General features: G+C 46.7%; 1 protein-coding gene across 11 annotated transcripts in view; it reads left to right on the forward strand.

Annotated features, from left to right (window-relative positions):
* pleca (plectin a) overlaps positions 1–14852 on the forward strand; it is a 68908-nt gene that overhangs the window by 36354 nt on the left and 17702 nt on the right. For 4 of the 11 annotated variants that reach the window (XM_062409687.1, XM_062409690.1, XM_062409685.1 and 1 more), the window contains exons 2-22: positions 996–1057; positions 2468–2482; positions 2963–3052; positions 3441–3476; positions 4662–4739; positions 4854–4946; positions 7571–7737; positions 9540–9655; positions 9921–10027; positions 10188–10307; positions 10396–10491; positions 11361–11488; positions 11997–12090; positions 12243–12397; positions 12703–13075; positions 13186–13263; positions 13351–13512; positions 13623–13727; positions 14077–14172; positions 14297–14422; positions 14579–14731. In XM_062409687.1, coding sequence (XP_062265671.1) covers positions 996–1057; positions 2468–2482; positions 2963–3052; positions 3441–3476; positions 4662–4739; positions 4854–4946; positions 7571–7737; positions 9540–9655; positions 9921–10027; positions 10188–10307; positions 10396–10491; positions 11361–11488; positions 11997–12090; positions 12243–12397; positions 12703–13075; positions 13186–13263; positions 13351–13512; positions 13623–13727; positions 14077–14172; positions 14297–14422; positions 14579–14731 — 2450 coding nt within the window. The remainder of the gene's footprint in view (positions 1–995; positions 1058–2467; positions 2483–2962; positions 3053–3440; positions 3477–4661; positions 4740–4853; positions 4947–7570; positions 7738–9539; positions 9656–9920; positions 10028–10187; positions 10308–10395; positions 10492–11360; positions 11489–11996; positions 12091–12242; positions 12398–12702; positions 13076–13185; positions 13264–13350; positions 13513–13622; positions 13728–14076; positions 14173–14296; positions 14423–14578; positions 14732–14852) is intronic. The other 7 variants (XM_062409688.1, XM_062409692.1, XM_062409686.1 and 4 more) reach the window with 3 other exon arrangements.

Below are 14852 nucleotides of genomic sequence, written 5' to 3' on the forward strand. Positions count from 1 at the left end.
CATTAAAGTTAAAAGTTGCATTAAGAAAGTCTGCAGCTTGTCAGTGTCGAGCCGCCTCAGTGCAGTGAACACATGATACTTGTCACCTCATCTGAGAAACCTTCTTTGACTCAGAGGATGAAAGGAAACCGACCCTCTGTGGCTCCAGGCCACAGAAAACTCCATTTGCAGGAGGGATGGGTGAAGCTTGTTTTTCAGACTCTGACCTTGATTCCTTCTCCTGGTTTTCAGAAGCAGCTGTTTCCTGATATAACGGTCAATGAGAGAACAGGCTGGTTTTATAATTTGAGTTTTAGTTCCCAGTTTTTGTGAGTCATCGACTTGATGCCACCCTGAGATTGGCGCTGCAGGATGTTGTTGTCTTCTTCTTCTTCTTCTTCTTCTTCTTTGATGCTAAAACGTGGTTGATAACATTTCTGTAAAACATGGCAGAGCCGAGACAATAATCGGGCTGTGAAATCAAAACCACTGCAGCAGATTTCCTGCAGGACACGACATGTTCCTGTGGAGGTGTGAACCTGTCGGAGGTTATTTACTTGGTTCCTCCGACATGTAAGACAGTTTTGATGGACAGGTTCCCTCCCGAGTCATGGGAGCACCTTTAGCAGTTTATTCTCAGAAATGTGTTTTTATCAGTCTGTGTGAAATCTGGTGAAACCAAAGCTTTTCTTCTGTTTTCAAGTGAAAAGATTTGTTTCCCTGTTGGGTCTCGAACCAAAGCTGTGGTTTTGAATGTTTCATAACTGTCTAGTGAAACAGCTGCTTGGGCTCTGGACCCTTCTGAAGCCTCAGAAAATACATCTTAATGGAAAGACTGAGGATAATAAACAGAAACAATAAACTGACCTAAAGCAAAATCATCTATCTGGAGCTGTGAGACAAAATGTTCAGCAGAAACACACAGAATGAACTAGTTGTAGTTAATAGAGTAAAGCAGGGGGAGCTTCTATTTGACCTAATAATTAACGTTTCTTGTTTTTTGTGTCTTTCTCCAGACGAACGGGACCGAGTTCAGAAGAAGACCTTCACAAAATGGGTCAACAAACACCTGATGAAGGTCAGAACCAACTTCTCCTACACTCCACTGGCTCGATTGTAAAACCCAGGAACGATTATATAACCTTTTCCTTTCTTAATTTTGGGGCATATTTAAAAGTAGAAACTCCAGATGTCCTGAAACGACCCGAAGCTTTTTTCCATTCCAGTCGAATTCCAGCGGTTTTCTTTCACATCACATCTGGTTCCAATAGATTAAATTACTCCACAGTTTCTCTGGAGGTTCTCTGGAGGTTCTCAAACGTCTGCCCGACCTGCAAGATAATCTGCAAACAGACGACACAACAAAAATCAGATTGTAATTCCCTGCAGCTCGAGGAAAGTGAAGTCCACACACGCTGTCTGTATTTCACCGTCGGGGGGGGGGGGGCGTGAGTCACAAACACCTGGTCTCACTTTCCCCGCGGTGCCGTCCGGCCACGCTCAGGTTTCACATCTGGACTCAAGAGTGTATAATGTAAAGAAATAACCGTGAAGCTTTCTGGCCCGTGACCCTTTAGAGAGAGAAAGAATTCCAGAGTGTGATATGAGGAATAAAGAGCCTCAGAGAGAAATTCTGTTGACAAGGGAAAAAGTTAATTCAGCTTTTAAACGAGAGGATTTCCTGCTTTTTTTTAGTCACGATAAAGTCAATAAGTAAACGTTTTATACTGTTGATTCAAATAATGGACAAATCAAGCTATTTGAAGACATCTGGGATGCAGTGAGAGGAATTGATTTTACTTTAATTGCTAATCAATCAACTCAATCAACAGATGGATTATTCACTGTTTCACTGTTCGTTTAATCTGTGTTTTCAAATTAAATAACATCGTCACAGATAAAGACAAAGAGGTTCAAGACAATCTAAAGACACCAGGAGCGTGTCGGCTGCTCCTCGGAGGCAGAGTCCAGGTTTTTGTTTCCACACGGGAACTGACTCGGTTTAAAAACTTGAGGAATGTCGTCCCAGTGCGTCCTGCGACACGGACACTCTGTCCCTGATGACTCAGGGCTTTGTCTCCGTCTTTGTCGGGAAAACTCCCTCAGATTCGGGTCCAAAAGACTCAACCCCCCCCCCCCCGAGGGTTTTGGACTCGTGGTCACTACAGTCACAGGATTAAAGTGCGAGGCCTCAAACGCTTCATGGTCGACTCGCTCTGTCGTGTCCTCGTCAACAGAGACCAGACTTTATTCTGTGTTTTAATGTTCGTTAGTGTTTTTCTTTAGTTTCAAACATGAATATAATCAAACTGTCTGTAAACCAGCGTGTTCTCCTCCTGTCTGTCCCTCTGTCCTGTCCCTCTGTCCTGTCCCTCTGTCCTGTCCCTCTGTCCTGTCCCTCTGTCCTGTCCCTCTGTCCTGTCCCGGCTCTTTCCCATCGTCTCACATGATTCTGTTCTCTTCTTTCCATCCTCCATCCGTCCACCAGCACTGGAAGGGACAGGTAGGTGTCTGTCTGTGAGCAGAGTGCTGAGTGGACACCGGTTCAGTTCCTCCTGCATGTTTGACCTTTACACCTTCTTTTGTTTTTAACACCGATTGTTTTTTCTAACTGCTTTAAGAGACTCGTCTGCAGTGCAGTGGTGTTTTTATGTTGTGTAACTTCGACAGTTACACAACGGAGAGCCCAACAAATACTACAAGACTCATGTTTCCTTCATGTTTTAAACCAAACGAGACAAATGACACCCAACACAATGTTAACGACCTGTGAGAATAAGAACCTCCATGTTGTGTGTTTTCATCCATCCCTTTAAAGTCCTTTGAAAGTTTCAGATTTAAGTTATTAAGTCAAACGTGGTTGTGCCGGCTGTGCTGAGATCAGCAGCAGTTTGTATTGTGTGCTAATACAACAACAGCGATTTGACACTGATGCTGATCGATTGAAAATAATTGACATGTTCCTCCCTTCTCGTCCGTCCAGGCCCAGAGACACATCACCGACCTGTACGAGGACCTCCGAGATGGACACAACCTCATCTCCCTGCTGGAGGTGCTCTCCGGAGAGACACTGGTGAGCCCCACTGACCTTTGACCTTCACACCTGAGGACGCGACCCTGTGTCTCCCGGCTCTCCCGCGCGACCCCCTTTATGTCCCTGTCCTCTGTGTCCCAGTGTGTTTGTCCTAACTGATCAGTCAGATATGTCCCCGCTGGTCCTCTCCACTCTTGCATGTGTTGAGCTCCTCGGGACACGCTGAGGCCCTGCGCCGGTGGAGCCTTAAAAACACTAATTTTCATGATTTGCTTCCATCTCGTGACCTTTCTGCACTGACCTGTCTGACCCCTGGTTTTTTCCTTTTTTCTAATTCCTGTTTGCTGACCTCTGCCCTGACCTTTCCCCCCCCCCCTCCCCCCTTTTGCCTCTGCCTTCCTCTCTTGCAATGCTCTGGCTGTGGTAGCCGAGGGAACGTGACGTTGTGAGGAACGTGCGGTTGGTGAGTGGCGCCTGGAGCGTGGCCGGCCGCCTCCTCGGGCGTGGCATGTGTCACCCCCCCCCCCCAGGTGGCTGCTGGGTTGTGCATGATGACTGTCGCACTCCCCGTTGACTGTCCCCTGTTTCATTGTCCGTCCATTTGATCTGAGACAAACTTTCTCAGGTGTCTTGAATGAGTTTGAGCTGGTTTGAGGAGCTGATGGTTACAGGTGCATGTAGATTCTACTCTTACTGGTAGAAGTGGGTAAAGGACCATGTTGCACATCCATGTACAATTCAGTGTCGTCTGCATAAAGACAGACTTTTCAAGGCAGCAAATTTCAGTTTTCATATCCCGTTCTTTTTTTTGTGGGTTTAAATCCTCAACAACATGAAACTGTTAATGTACAGGAAGCTCATAAGCAAAAGTCTGTGGGAGCAGAAGTTGACAATCATTCGAGAAACTTCCCCGAAGAATATGCGGTGAATTAAAAAATGCTCGTCCTAGATCAGACTGCAAGAGATTCAGACAGAGTGAAGATCCCAGTCTGCAAACCAGTCAGAATACAGGAGGACACTGAATTCACCAGTTTAAAACACTGGGTACAGTCCTGCAGTAAAGACTAGGACTATAACAACAGATGTCAAAGGTTAAAGAGTTTCCTCTGTGTATCGACAGTGAAAGGTGTTCGTCACTGCGAGCTGATAAATGTTTAAACTAAAACACAAAGCGGCTGAAAGCTTAACATGTGGAGCACTTGATGCATGTCACAGCCATCACTGCCCGACTTCACTGTCACAGGTCAAATCTGAGACACTCCAGATGTTTCTGAAGTTGTTAGTCGGCCCCAGAGAAGAGATCTGAGACTGATGATCCCTGAGTTTCTCATTCATCCTCATGCTTTCACCTGCAGACATCCTGGCTGCGTCTCTAATGCATCTCCGGGTCACTGAGGGTCACGTCTGACCCTGAACGCTTAGATCACAAACACGTAGAATTTCAATCACACAATTTGGTTTAGGTTTCAAAGCCCTGGCTGTGAAGCTTCTAGATCCAGTAGAATAGATCACTGATGGTGCTGCTGGGCCCTGAAGCACCTGCTCCCTCGGTCACGGGGCGGGGGGGGGGGGGGGGGGTTGCTGTTTGTTGGTCTGTCTCTGACCCCGTGTGTCGTCTCCTGCTGATGTTTGCTCTCGTCTCTCGTAGCCGCGGGAGAAAGGACGGATGCGCTTCCACAAGCTGCAGAACGTCCAGATCGCTCTGGACTTCCTCAAACACAGACAGGTGGGTGGAGAGAATCGAACCTGCTATCTGATCCGTTTGATTCTCCATGTTGAAGTACAAGTACACTAACAACCTGTGACCTGAATAACAGTATTTGCATTCACTCACCTTCAGGTGAAACTGGTCAACATCAGGAACGATGACATCGCAGATGGAAACCCCAAACTGACCCTGGGTCTGATATGGACCATCATCCTTCACTTCCAGGTAACGCACACGATTCCTGTCACCAGAACTGGACCAGTTACTGCTTTAACGATTAAAATCATTAAAAATCAGCGGTTCACATGTTTGCCGACATGACAACTTTGATTTTACAGAATAAACAATACTGTATTTAAATTATTTTAAAGCTTTTTATATTTACACCTTAACCAATCCTGGCTTATTCACTCCTCAACTGCAGGGGGCGCTGTGAGGGGGCGGGGGGTGTACAGTTACATTCAAATAACTTTTCATGATCAACTTTTTAAATATGTATTTACACAGAAAAGCCCCCCAAAAAATCTAGATTGTTTTTACTCCAGAAATCTAAATTGATCAGTCTTGAGTTTTTCTGTAAATCCATTTAATTATGTCTTTGAACAGCACAGGTCAAACTGGGAAACTAGACAAAATAAAATTAGACCTATTATTTAAATGAATTTTACTTTTGTTTTTCTTGGATTCAAGTTTCTCTTTCTCGTGTTTATGTTTCAAACTTCCCGTTGGCACTGAATTCAGATTATTTGACTGACAGGCGTTTTTCTCTTTATGGTTAACGTTTCATGATTAGTTTAGTTTCTGCAGCAGTGATGAAAATCAAAGTGCTTTTCCCTGCGTGGACTTTAATCATCGGCCTGGTGTTGACACAGCAGTTTCTGAACACTGGAGTTCGGCTGCCAATCGTTTCCAAACGGGCGATATTGGACATTTGGCAGCAATTATCCTCTTATACACAAATACCTCCTCTGCTGCACCGAGACTAAACACTGAAGAAAGACTTTCATTCATTTGTTCGTAGAGGATTTTCATTTTTTTCTCCTGTTTATCCTGTGAAGCTCGAATGGTTTGAATTAAATCTAAATGTAGAGACGTGACTCCTCTTCCTCAAACGTAAACAAGTTGAAATCTGGTCTGTGGGAGGGGGGGGGGAGCTGCTTCAGTGGGGGTTTCTGAGGAGAGGGATTTCCGGTTCTGTAGATTTTGGAAAGAAGGCGTGGGAGGACACGATGCTTCTTTGATGCCATAATGATTATGATGGTTATGTTGGGATGTGGGATGGTTTGACTCATCCCTCAGTGTGACTCAGTGATTCCCACGAGACAGCTGGCAGGAGACGTGGGACGTACCAAGTCAGACTCGGTAGAAAACTTTTTCTTCGTGTGTTAAAAGTCACTGCAGCTTGATTTCAGACCTGGAAATACGTGTTTTTCTGTCGCCGTCAAAGTAATAAAACCCAAAACGTCCCTGTAGATCTGACCCAGAATCTTTTTGTGTCGGCACGAACAATGGTTCGTTTCCTCCGGGCTCCTGCAGGTGCAGCTCCCAGTTCTGCTCGCACTCAGGTGACCGGCGGGAACGATGGGCCGCTCGGAGCTGGGATTCTCTCAGAGCTTTAAAAACAGAGTCTCAGGGCGGAGGTCCTGTTTCCATTCGGCTCCTGACTCACAAGTTGCCCACGTCCACAGTGAGGCACCGGGGTTTCCCTTCGACAGGGAAAATAGCAGAAGGAAGAAATGTGGCCTTTTTTCCCTCCTCCACCCTTTCCTGCAGAAATGATTAGTTCTGCTGTGACTCATCAACGCAGCCGCAACGAAAAGAGTGAATAGTTAACTTCTTCCAGTAAAAGAAACTTCAAGTATCCAGCTTCATTTAATAATTCATCAGCAGCAGCTAATGTGCTGTAGATTTACTGTGCACGGACGTTTAAAAATCACATTATGCAGACGTTGAATAAAAAAAGTGGTTGCAGATGTTTATTGTTATTTAGTCTAAGATGGTTTGAAACACTAGGTGGCGCTATGAGCTATATTGAGCATATAAATGTAGATTTATGTATTTCATCAAAGAAAAGTTTAGTTTTCAGCTCAAAAAACCATAAAATCTGCAGAATCACTTGTGAGGTTTCCTGTGATTGTTGCTTGTTCTTACATTGTGTGCCTCGCTCAGAGAGCTCCACCCTGCTGGTACACCAGGTCGACCAAAACAAACACCCACCTCTTCTCATCCAGGTCATCTGATTATAGATAGGACACAGACAGAGACTCCTGGCTGGTGGATTCACGCAAAAAAAGCTAAACTCAGTGTCTCTCAGCTGCAGAATCAAACCAGACTTTACCTTCAAGACACTTGGATTGATTCAAATCTGCCGTTGGTTTTGTGGTCGCACTCCAGAGTTTCACTTCTGTGTTCTCGTGAATTCGGCCGTAGACTTTCTGTTGCACAGTCCAACTCTCATGCACAGCAGCCGAGGGTTATCCTGAGAGCTTCAGTGTAATTTAGTGACTCACAGGCTGAATTCTGTTTGTGCTTCTCTGAAGTTAATGGATCTCATGTGGCCCTCAGGAAACAAGTGGTGGTTTGGTATTTGGAGGTTTTGATTGTGACTCATAGTCCAGAAAATAATCTGTGGGCAAAGCGGAAAAAAAGCTTTTTTCGAGCCCTTCAACCAACACTTCAATTATATTCAACATACAGAGAAAAAAGTCATGTTGCACTGTGAGCAAAAATAACATTTAAATAAACATACAGCTTTTTATTTGAGGTTAAGAAGAATTCAGTAATTTCGATACGTCCCTGATGTGCATCTTCCTGCTCTGGTTTGAATCTGTGCTCGTCCTCTCCCTCAGATCTCAGACATCCAGGTGAACGGTCAGTCGGACGACATGACAGCCAAAGAGAAGCTGCTGCTGTGGTCCCAGAGGATGGTGGAGGGGTACCAGGGCCTGCGCTGCGACAACTTCACCGGCAGCTGGAGGGACGGCAAGCTCTTCAACGCCATCATACACAAACACAGGTGAGACGCACATCCAGGTCAGAGCCCGGGAAACCTGTAGATTAAAGAGAACGCACAACTGGGTCAACATGGAAAGATGGGAAAAAACCTGGAAGGAAGGAAAGGATTGTTAAGAAGGTGATGATGATGGGAAACTGGGATTAAACCCAACTTTAAAACATCAGTGACACAAAAGGGTTTTCTGACTTGGATACTACTCTGGCAAAGACTATTTATACCCATAGTGTTTCCAGGATTCTTCCTCCACCTGATCTTCAGTTATGGGGAAGTGTTAATATCTTCTGGACTCTGATGTTCTCTCAGACCTGTCGTAGTTGACACAGGAATTAAACTTCATCCATTACAGTCTTAGAAAGGCTTAACATGAACTTGTTGAAACCTGCAGAAGCGGCTTAATTCATGTTTGCAGGTTTTCACTGCAGATACAGAGTGTATAGAAGCTTCATAAACTTCTCAACCTTTACAATTTAAATCTGCATCATAATAAGAATAATGGTCGGTGGTATTTTTAGCCAGATTTGGGTTAGAAAGATATTCACGTGTACAGAAGTGGTCTGAAAAGCACTGACATGAATCCAGACGTCAGTCGTTCACTCTGAGGAAAGTCTTAACATCCGAGAGGAGGCGGCTGTTTTCAAAGCCCTGATGTTTTGGGTGGAGTGCCTGTGTGTGTGTGTGTGTGTCTGTTTGTGCACAGACACACAAACCACCCCTGCAGCCTCGCTCACCACACGACACAGACTCCAAGTCGAGCTGATGGAGCTGGCATGGCTCCCTGTGAGGAGACGGGGCGTAGTCTCTGTCGGGGGGGGTGGATCTCAGTGGTTAGAGAAAAGGTCGCCCTGGAGGCGTGCTCTCTGGAGGCTCGGCAGGTCGCAGCAGAACGCAGGTGCGCCATCCACAGATTCTTTGTCGGTGGAGGAGGAAGAATGATGTGCTGAGATCTGCAGGACGCACTTGGACATTTGGCCGAAGAGGACTTTCATTTTAATTCAAGGATGAAATCGTTATCCCCGTCGGAGCCTCAAACGATTTTATAACTTCAGTTTCTGCCTGGAAAACCTTTTTAGTGGTTTTGATCGTGACCACTTGCAGCCATGTTGAAGCTGAAGCGCAGGTTCAGCTCGAAGCGGCGGCTGAACAGCACGTCCAGCAGCACCGCGGGCTCCGTCAGCGACATGGAGGACAGGGTGGTCATGCTCTGCGAGGACATCCCGACCGAAAGCTCCTTCGACTCGGGCCGAGGCTCCCACAGCCCCGGGCCCCGCTCCAGTCGAGGGTCCCACAGCGAGGAGCACGAAGGGGGACAGGAGCCTCACGTCTTCCCCCTGAGCCGGGACAGACCCTCCTACAGGCAGGCGTCCTACCTGGAGAGGGGACCAGCTCGGCCCTACAAAGACTACTACGTCCAGAGGGTGGTGGAAGTGTACGCCGACTTCTGAATTCTGCAGAACATTCTGTGAAATCTTCTTAATGACATGTGCTCACACGTTATTTAACTGCACTCGTCCTTCCAGCAAAGACTCTGTTTGGTTTAATCCTCCCTGCGAGTGAGGACTCTTGTTTTTTCTTGCCCTCTCTGGTATTAGTGGAGAACAACCTGCCTCCAGCAACATAAAATATTAAATATGTGAGAAAGGGTTTCAAACCTGTCAGCTGTCAATGTGCAATTATGGATGGCAGGTCGTAAAAAATGAGCGAAATGTTCAGGGGCTAAAGTTAAAAAAATATAATAAGCGAGTCATTCCTCGTCAAAGGTCACAACCTGTTTCTAGTCTGACAGCTCTGGTTTGCGTCCGCAGGCCCTCGCTCATCGACATGGATCAGGTTTACCGACAGAGCAACCAGGAGAACCTGGAGCAGGCCTTCAGCGTGGCGGAGCGGGAGCTGGGCGTCACCAGACTGCTGGACCCCGAGGGTGAGACCAGCCGACCTCAGACAAGAGAGGAACACGTCAGGGATATTTTGAGCTTGTGATTTATTTGCCTCTTGAGAAATTAAAAACTGTCTTGGCCTCTGATGATCACCATGCAAGTTATGACAGTTCAGGATTAACTGGTACAACCCAGCAAACCAAACTCAACATCTTTTCCATTATCAGCTTGAAGCAAGTCATCAGCCTCCCAATTTCCAGAAAACACCCGATTCCAGTTACATCAAATGTCCTTTTCCTCTCTGTCCAGATGTGGACGTGCCTCATCCAGATGAGAAGTCCCTCATCACGTATGTCTCCTCGATGTATGACGTCATGCCCAGGGTGCCGGACGTGCAGGACGGTGTTAAAGCCAACGTGAGTCGTCCTCTTCCACGGCATCAAACCATCGTCCCATCGTGATGAGGCAACAGAGACAAATAGAGACTTTAGCATTTAGAACTTGTAGTATTTATCTCTGTGTTTGTGCAGTAAAACTTGGTCCTCCAGGTGTGAACATGTGTGTTTGTGTCTCCAGGAGCTGGAGCTGCGCTGGCAGGAGTACTACGAGGTGGTCACCGTGCTGCTGCAGTGGATCCGACACCACATCCTGGTGTTCGAGGAGAGGAAGTTCCCCAACAGCTACGAGGAGATCGAGGTGAGCGGCTCCAACACGTGAGAACTCACTGAGTAAACAGAAGAATGACATCAGTGAAGAGCTGACTCGTCTCTTTCCTGATCTGCAGGTTCTCTGGCGTCAGTTTCTGAAGTTCAAGGAGACAGAGCTTCCTGCGAAGGAGGCGGACAAGAACCGCTCCAAGTACATCTTCAAGTCCTTCGAGGTGAGCTCTCATGGACCTGCTCACAGGATGTGTTGAAGCAAAATGTACCGAGGATCCTTAAAGCTGCTGTAATTAAACACACACCCCGAGATCAATTTCACTTCCACACTGATAGTTAACACAGAGAAGAACAGATTAACTTTCTATTGGGAATCAAACCGTCGGTATAAAGGTCTCACCACGTGTCCAGGGTTCGTTTAACTGGACGAGACTTAATCAAGGTTCCTCAGCAACAGATGTTTTTTATTTTGTGTGTTTTACGTCAACTCTCAGGAGACACACATCCTCAGACACACAACCAGGCATTAAACCCACAGTCTGTTCCATATCTATGCATTTGTTAGATCCTCATCTTTCTTGTCACTGTGGTCACTTCATAATTTGCAGATGATCGATCCAGAAAGCAGTAGAAATTACTCCTTTCACAGTCTGGGAATCTATACAATACTATACAATTACTGGTGCAGTTGTTTTCATCTCAGGTGGAACACGCCCACATGTTTGAATTTGAAATGATTCTACTGTCATTGTGAGAGTCAAGTCGAGTCCGATTTATTTATACAGGACGTTAAAAACAGCAGGAGTTGAGTCAAAGTTCTACACGGATATAAGAAAAGTTAAAACGTGTGAGATGAAGATGCAGCAAAAGACACACAAGATAAAAGTAAATGAGATTTTGAAAAACGTCAAGAATCACGAGACAAAATCGGAATCAGAAGCTAAATTAAAAGAAATTAGATTTAAAATGAGCAGAAACAGAGAAAAGCTCTTTAGTGTGTAGACGAGATCGGGGATTAGAAGAAGTTTTGAGGAACAACCTAACGGCCACAATTGACTAACTCCAGTGGATGAACTTTCCTCTGCTTCAGGCTGCAGTCCAGGCCGGTCACGTCAAAGTGCCCCCGGGCTACCATCCCCTGGACGTGGAGAAGGAGTGGGGGCGTCTGCACGTGGCCATCCTGGAGCGAGAGCGCCTCCTACGGACCGAGTTCGAGAGGTGAGTCGACCAGGGAACTAAAAAACCATCACACGCTCAACCGCTCCCACCACACATGAAGGAACTGTCCGTGACGGTGACTCATCCCTGAATGGTCGGGTCCACTTTTGTAACACAACCACACTGAGTTGGCTTTGTCGGGTGGAAAGTAAAAAAACATTAAAAAAAATCAGGGAGGAACCCATGACAAACGTGTCATCGCCTGGTAACAGCAACACAACAACATGGTCATCTGATCGCCACTGACGAGCTCTCTCCTTTTTTTCATCACATGGTGGGTGGGGCGTTTTTATTTAGCTTCTCAGGTCAGTTCAGAAAGTTTAGTTTAAAAAAAAAAGTCCTCGTCTGTGGTTCAGTTCGACACAGAGCTCCGTCATGGCTTTCATGACTCAGGGATACGACTTCAGCTTCTCCCTCCGCCGAAGGACGGAGTGAGTGTTTCACTTAAATCCATTAATGCAGCTCTAATTACGTGTGTCTGACCTTTGACCTCTCCCTCTCTCTGCAGGCTGGAGCGACTGCAGAGGGTCGTCAGTAAGGTCCAGATGGAGTCGGGGGTGTGTGAGGAGCAGCTCAACCAGGTGGAGACGCTGCTGCAGACGGTGAGACACCGATGAAGTTTCATTTCACCCAAAACAAAGAAATCTGTCCGAGAAATGATGGCGGCCACACGCAGCGCTGTAATTCCTGTGTGTCTGTGTGTGTGTGTCTGTGTGTGTGTGTGTGTGTGTGTGTGTGTGTGTTTGTGTTGCAGGACGTGAGGATGATGAGCTCGGGGAAACCTGCTCAGCACGCAGCAGAGATGGAGGCGGATCTGGAGAAAGCCGAGGGGATGATCCGCTTCCTCTTCAACGACGTGCAGCTGCTTAAAGACGGGCGCCACCTGCAGGCGGAACAGATGTATCGCAGGTGCAAATGAAGCAAACAACACAACATTTGAAAAGACTAAAGATGAAGAGTTTCTGGAAATTAACAGATCAATTGATAGTTTTAGTTCTTGCTGCCGATCTGTGCTTTTATGATTTTATCAATTTTTAATCCCAAAAGTTGTTTTGTCCATTAAACAGTCACTAAACAACCTGAAATATGTGAAGTAGTTACAACAAATTACATGAAACTCTAGATTGATAAGATTTAAACTACTAAACACATATAATAATTGTTATTAAGTAATGTTCAAACTCCACAGCACTAACTGAAAGTCTTTACTCTAGAGTGTATCGTCTCCACGAGCGTCTGGTGAACCTCCGCAGCGAGTACAACCTGCGGCTGAAGTCCGGCGTGACCATCGCCCAGGTCCCCATGACCCAGATCCCCATGACCCAGATCCCCATGACGCAGACCCGCACGACCCAGGTCCAGGTCCTGCAGCAGGCCCCCATGAGGGTGCGGCCCGAGCTGGATGAAGTCACCCTCCGCTACACCCAGGACCTGCTGGGCTGGGTGGAGGAGAACCAGCGGCGCGTGGACAACGGAGAGTGGGGATCCGACCTGCCCACGGTGGAGTCGCAGCTGGGCAGCCACCGCGGCCTCCACCAGTCTGTGGAGGAGTTCCGCTCCAAGATCGAGAGGGCGAAGTCTGACGAGGTACGAGACAGATGAGAGAAACCAGGAGGACATGTTGGGAAGTGGAGGACAGAGATGTTATCCTGGGTTCATTCATGATCATCTGACCTATGACCTCTTATCTCCTCCAGAGCCAGATCTCTCCTGCCAGTAAGGCTGCGTACCGCGAGTATCTGGGAAAACTGGAGCTTCAGTACGGAAAACTGCTGGTAGGTCACAGCAGATAAAGAGGCACCTTCACATTAGAGATATAAGGATTCTGATCTCTGTGTTTCCTGACGTGTGTTTGGCTGCAGAACGCCTCGAAGGCCCGGCTGCGCTACCTGGACCAGCTCCACGCCTTCGTCACCGCCGCCACCAAAGAGCTGATGTGGCTGAACGAGAAGGAGGAGGAGGAGGTCAACTACGACTGGAGCGACCTCAACCCCAACATGGCGTCGAAGAAGGAGAACTACTCGGTACAGTGACAGGGACACGATGCTTCACACACAGCCACGTGATGCTGGATTCTGCTGTAACAACTGGATGATGATGTTGTTGTTGTTGTTGTTGTTGCTGTTGTGATCAGGGCTTGATGAGAGAGCTGGAGCTCCGGGAGAAGAGGGTGAACACGGTCCAGGCCACGGGAGACAAGCTGCTGAGGGACGGACACCCTGCCAAGCAGACTGTGGAGGTAGAAGTTCACCGATATCACACTGAATACTTTTAGAAACACACAATAAAACAACACACAAACTTCCCACTGCACAACAAACATCCTTTATTTAAACTTGCACCTCTTAACTATGATATGTACATATAAAGTGTAGAAAATGTTAAACCATCATAATTTAAGCCGCTTCGATACGTGAAATTAAACAAATAGAAATATGAAGAGCTGAAATAATAAACGATTCCTACCAGGTGTGTGTCCACGGCCAAAGTGTAATAATTTGTTAATCATCATCTAGATTCAAATAAAACAGAAGACATGCACCTTGTTGTCCTCTTCATCAGTTTGTCTCCTCCTCGTCCCTCCTCAGGCGTTCACTGGAGCTCTGCAGACTCAGTGGAGTTGGCTCCTCCAGCTGTGCTGCTGCATCGAAACCCACCTGAAAGAAAACACCTCCCATTTCCAGGTGTGTTCACAGACTTTGTTTCTCATCAACCCTCTTCATGTGACCGGTGTATCTGTAACGAGTTCAAAAAGCTCATCTGGAACGGATACAGTAAAACTTCATTCCTCACGTTCCTTTCTCCCAGTTCTTCTCGGACGTGAAGGAGGCAGAGGAGCGGGTCAAGAAGATGCAGGACACGATGAAGAGGAAGTACACGTGTGAGCGGAACATCACGGTCACGCGGCTGGAAGACCTGCTGCAGGACGCGGCCGTGGGTTCATTCATCACTTTAAACAGAATTAATACTTTTAAACTGTTGATTTAAATCATCACGAGACGCTAAAATTGACGATGAAATAGATCTACAGATTGTAAATCCTAACTTTAGACCAACTTCACAACAACTTATGACTTTCCTTTTCAACAGGATGAGAAAGAGCAACTGGCAGAGTTCAAAACTCACCTGGAGGGTTTGAAGAGAAGAGCCAAGACCATCGTCCAGCTGAAGCCACGGAACCCCACCACCCCGCTGAAGGGCAAGCTGCCCATCCAGGCTGTTTGTGACTTCAAGCAGATGGAGGTGAGAGTCACACACTGAGGTTCTCTCCTCACTCCTGTACATCAGCTGGTCTGTTGAAATGCAGGATTATACAAAACCAACCAAACAGATTGTCACTAAACTTGGTGGAAGGATGTGAGAT

Source organism: Platichthys flesus, chromosome 17, assembly GCF_949316205.1.
Source record: "Platichthys flesus chromosome 17, fPlaFle2.1, whole genome shotgun sequence".
NCBI classification, from domain to species: domain Eukaryota; kingdom Metazoa; phylum Chordata; class Actinopteri; order Pleuronectiformes; family Pleuronectidae; genus Platichthys; species Platichthys flesus.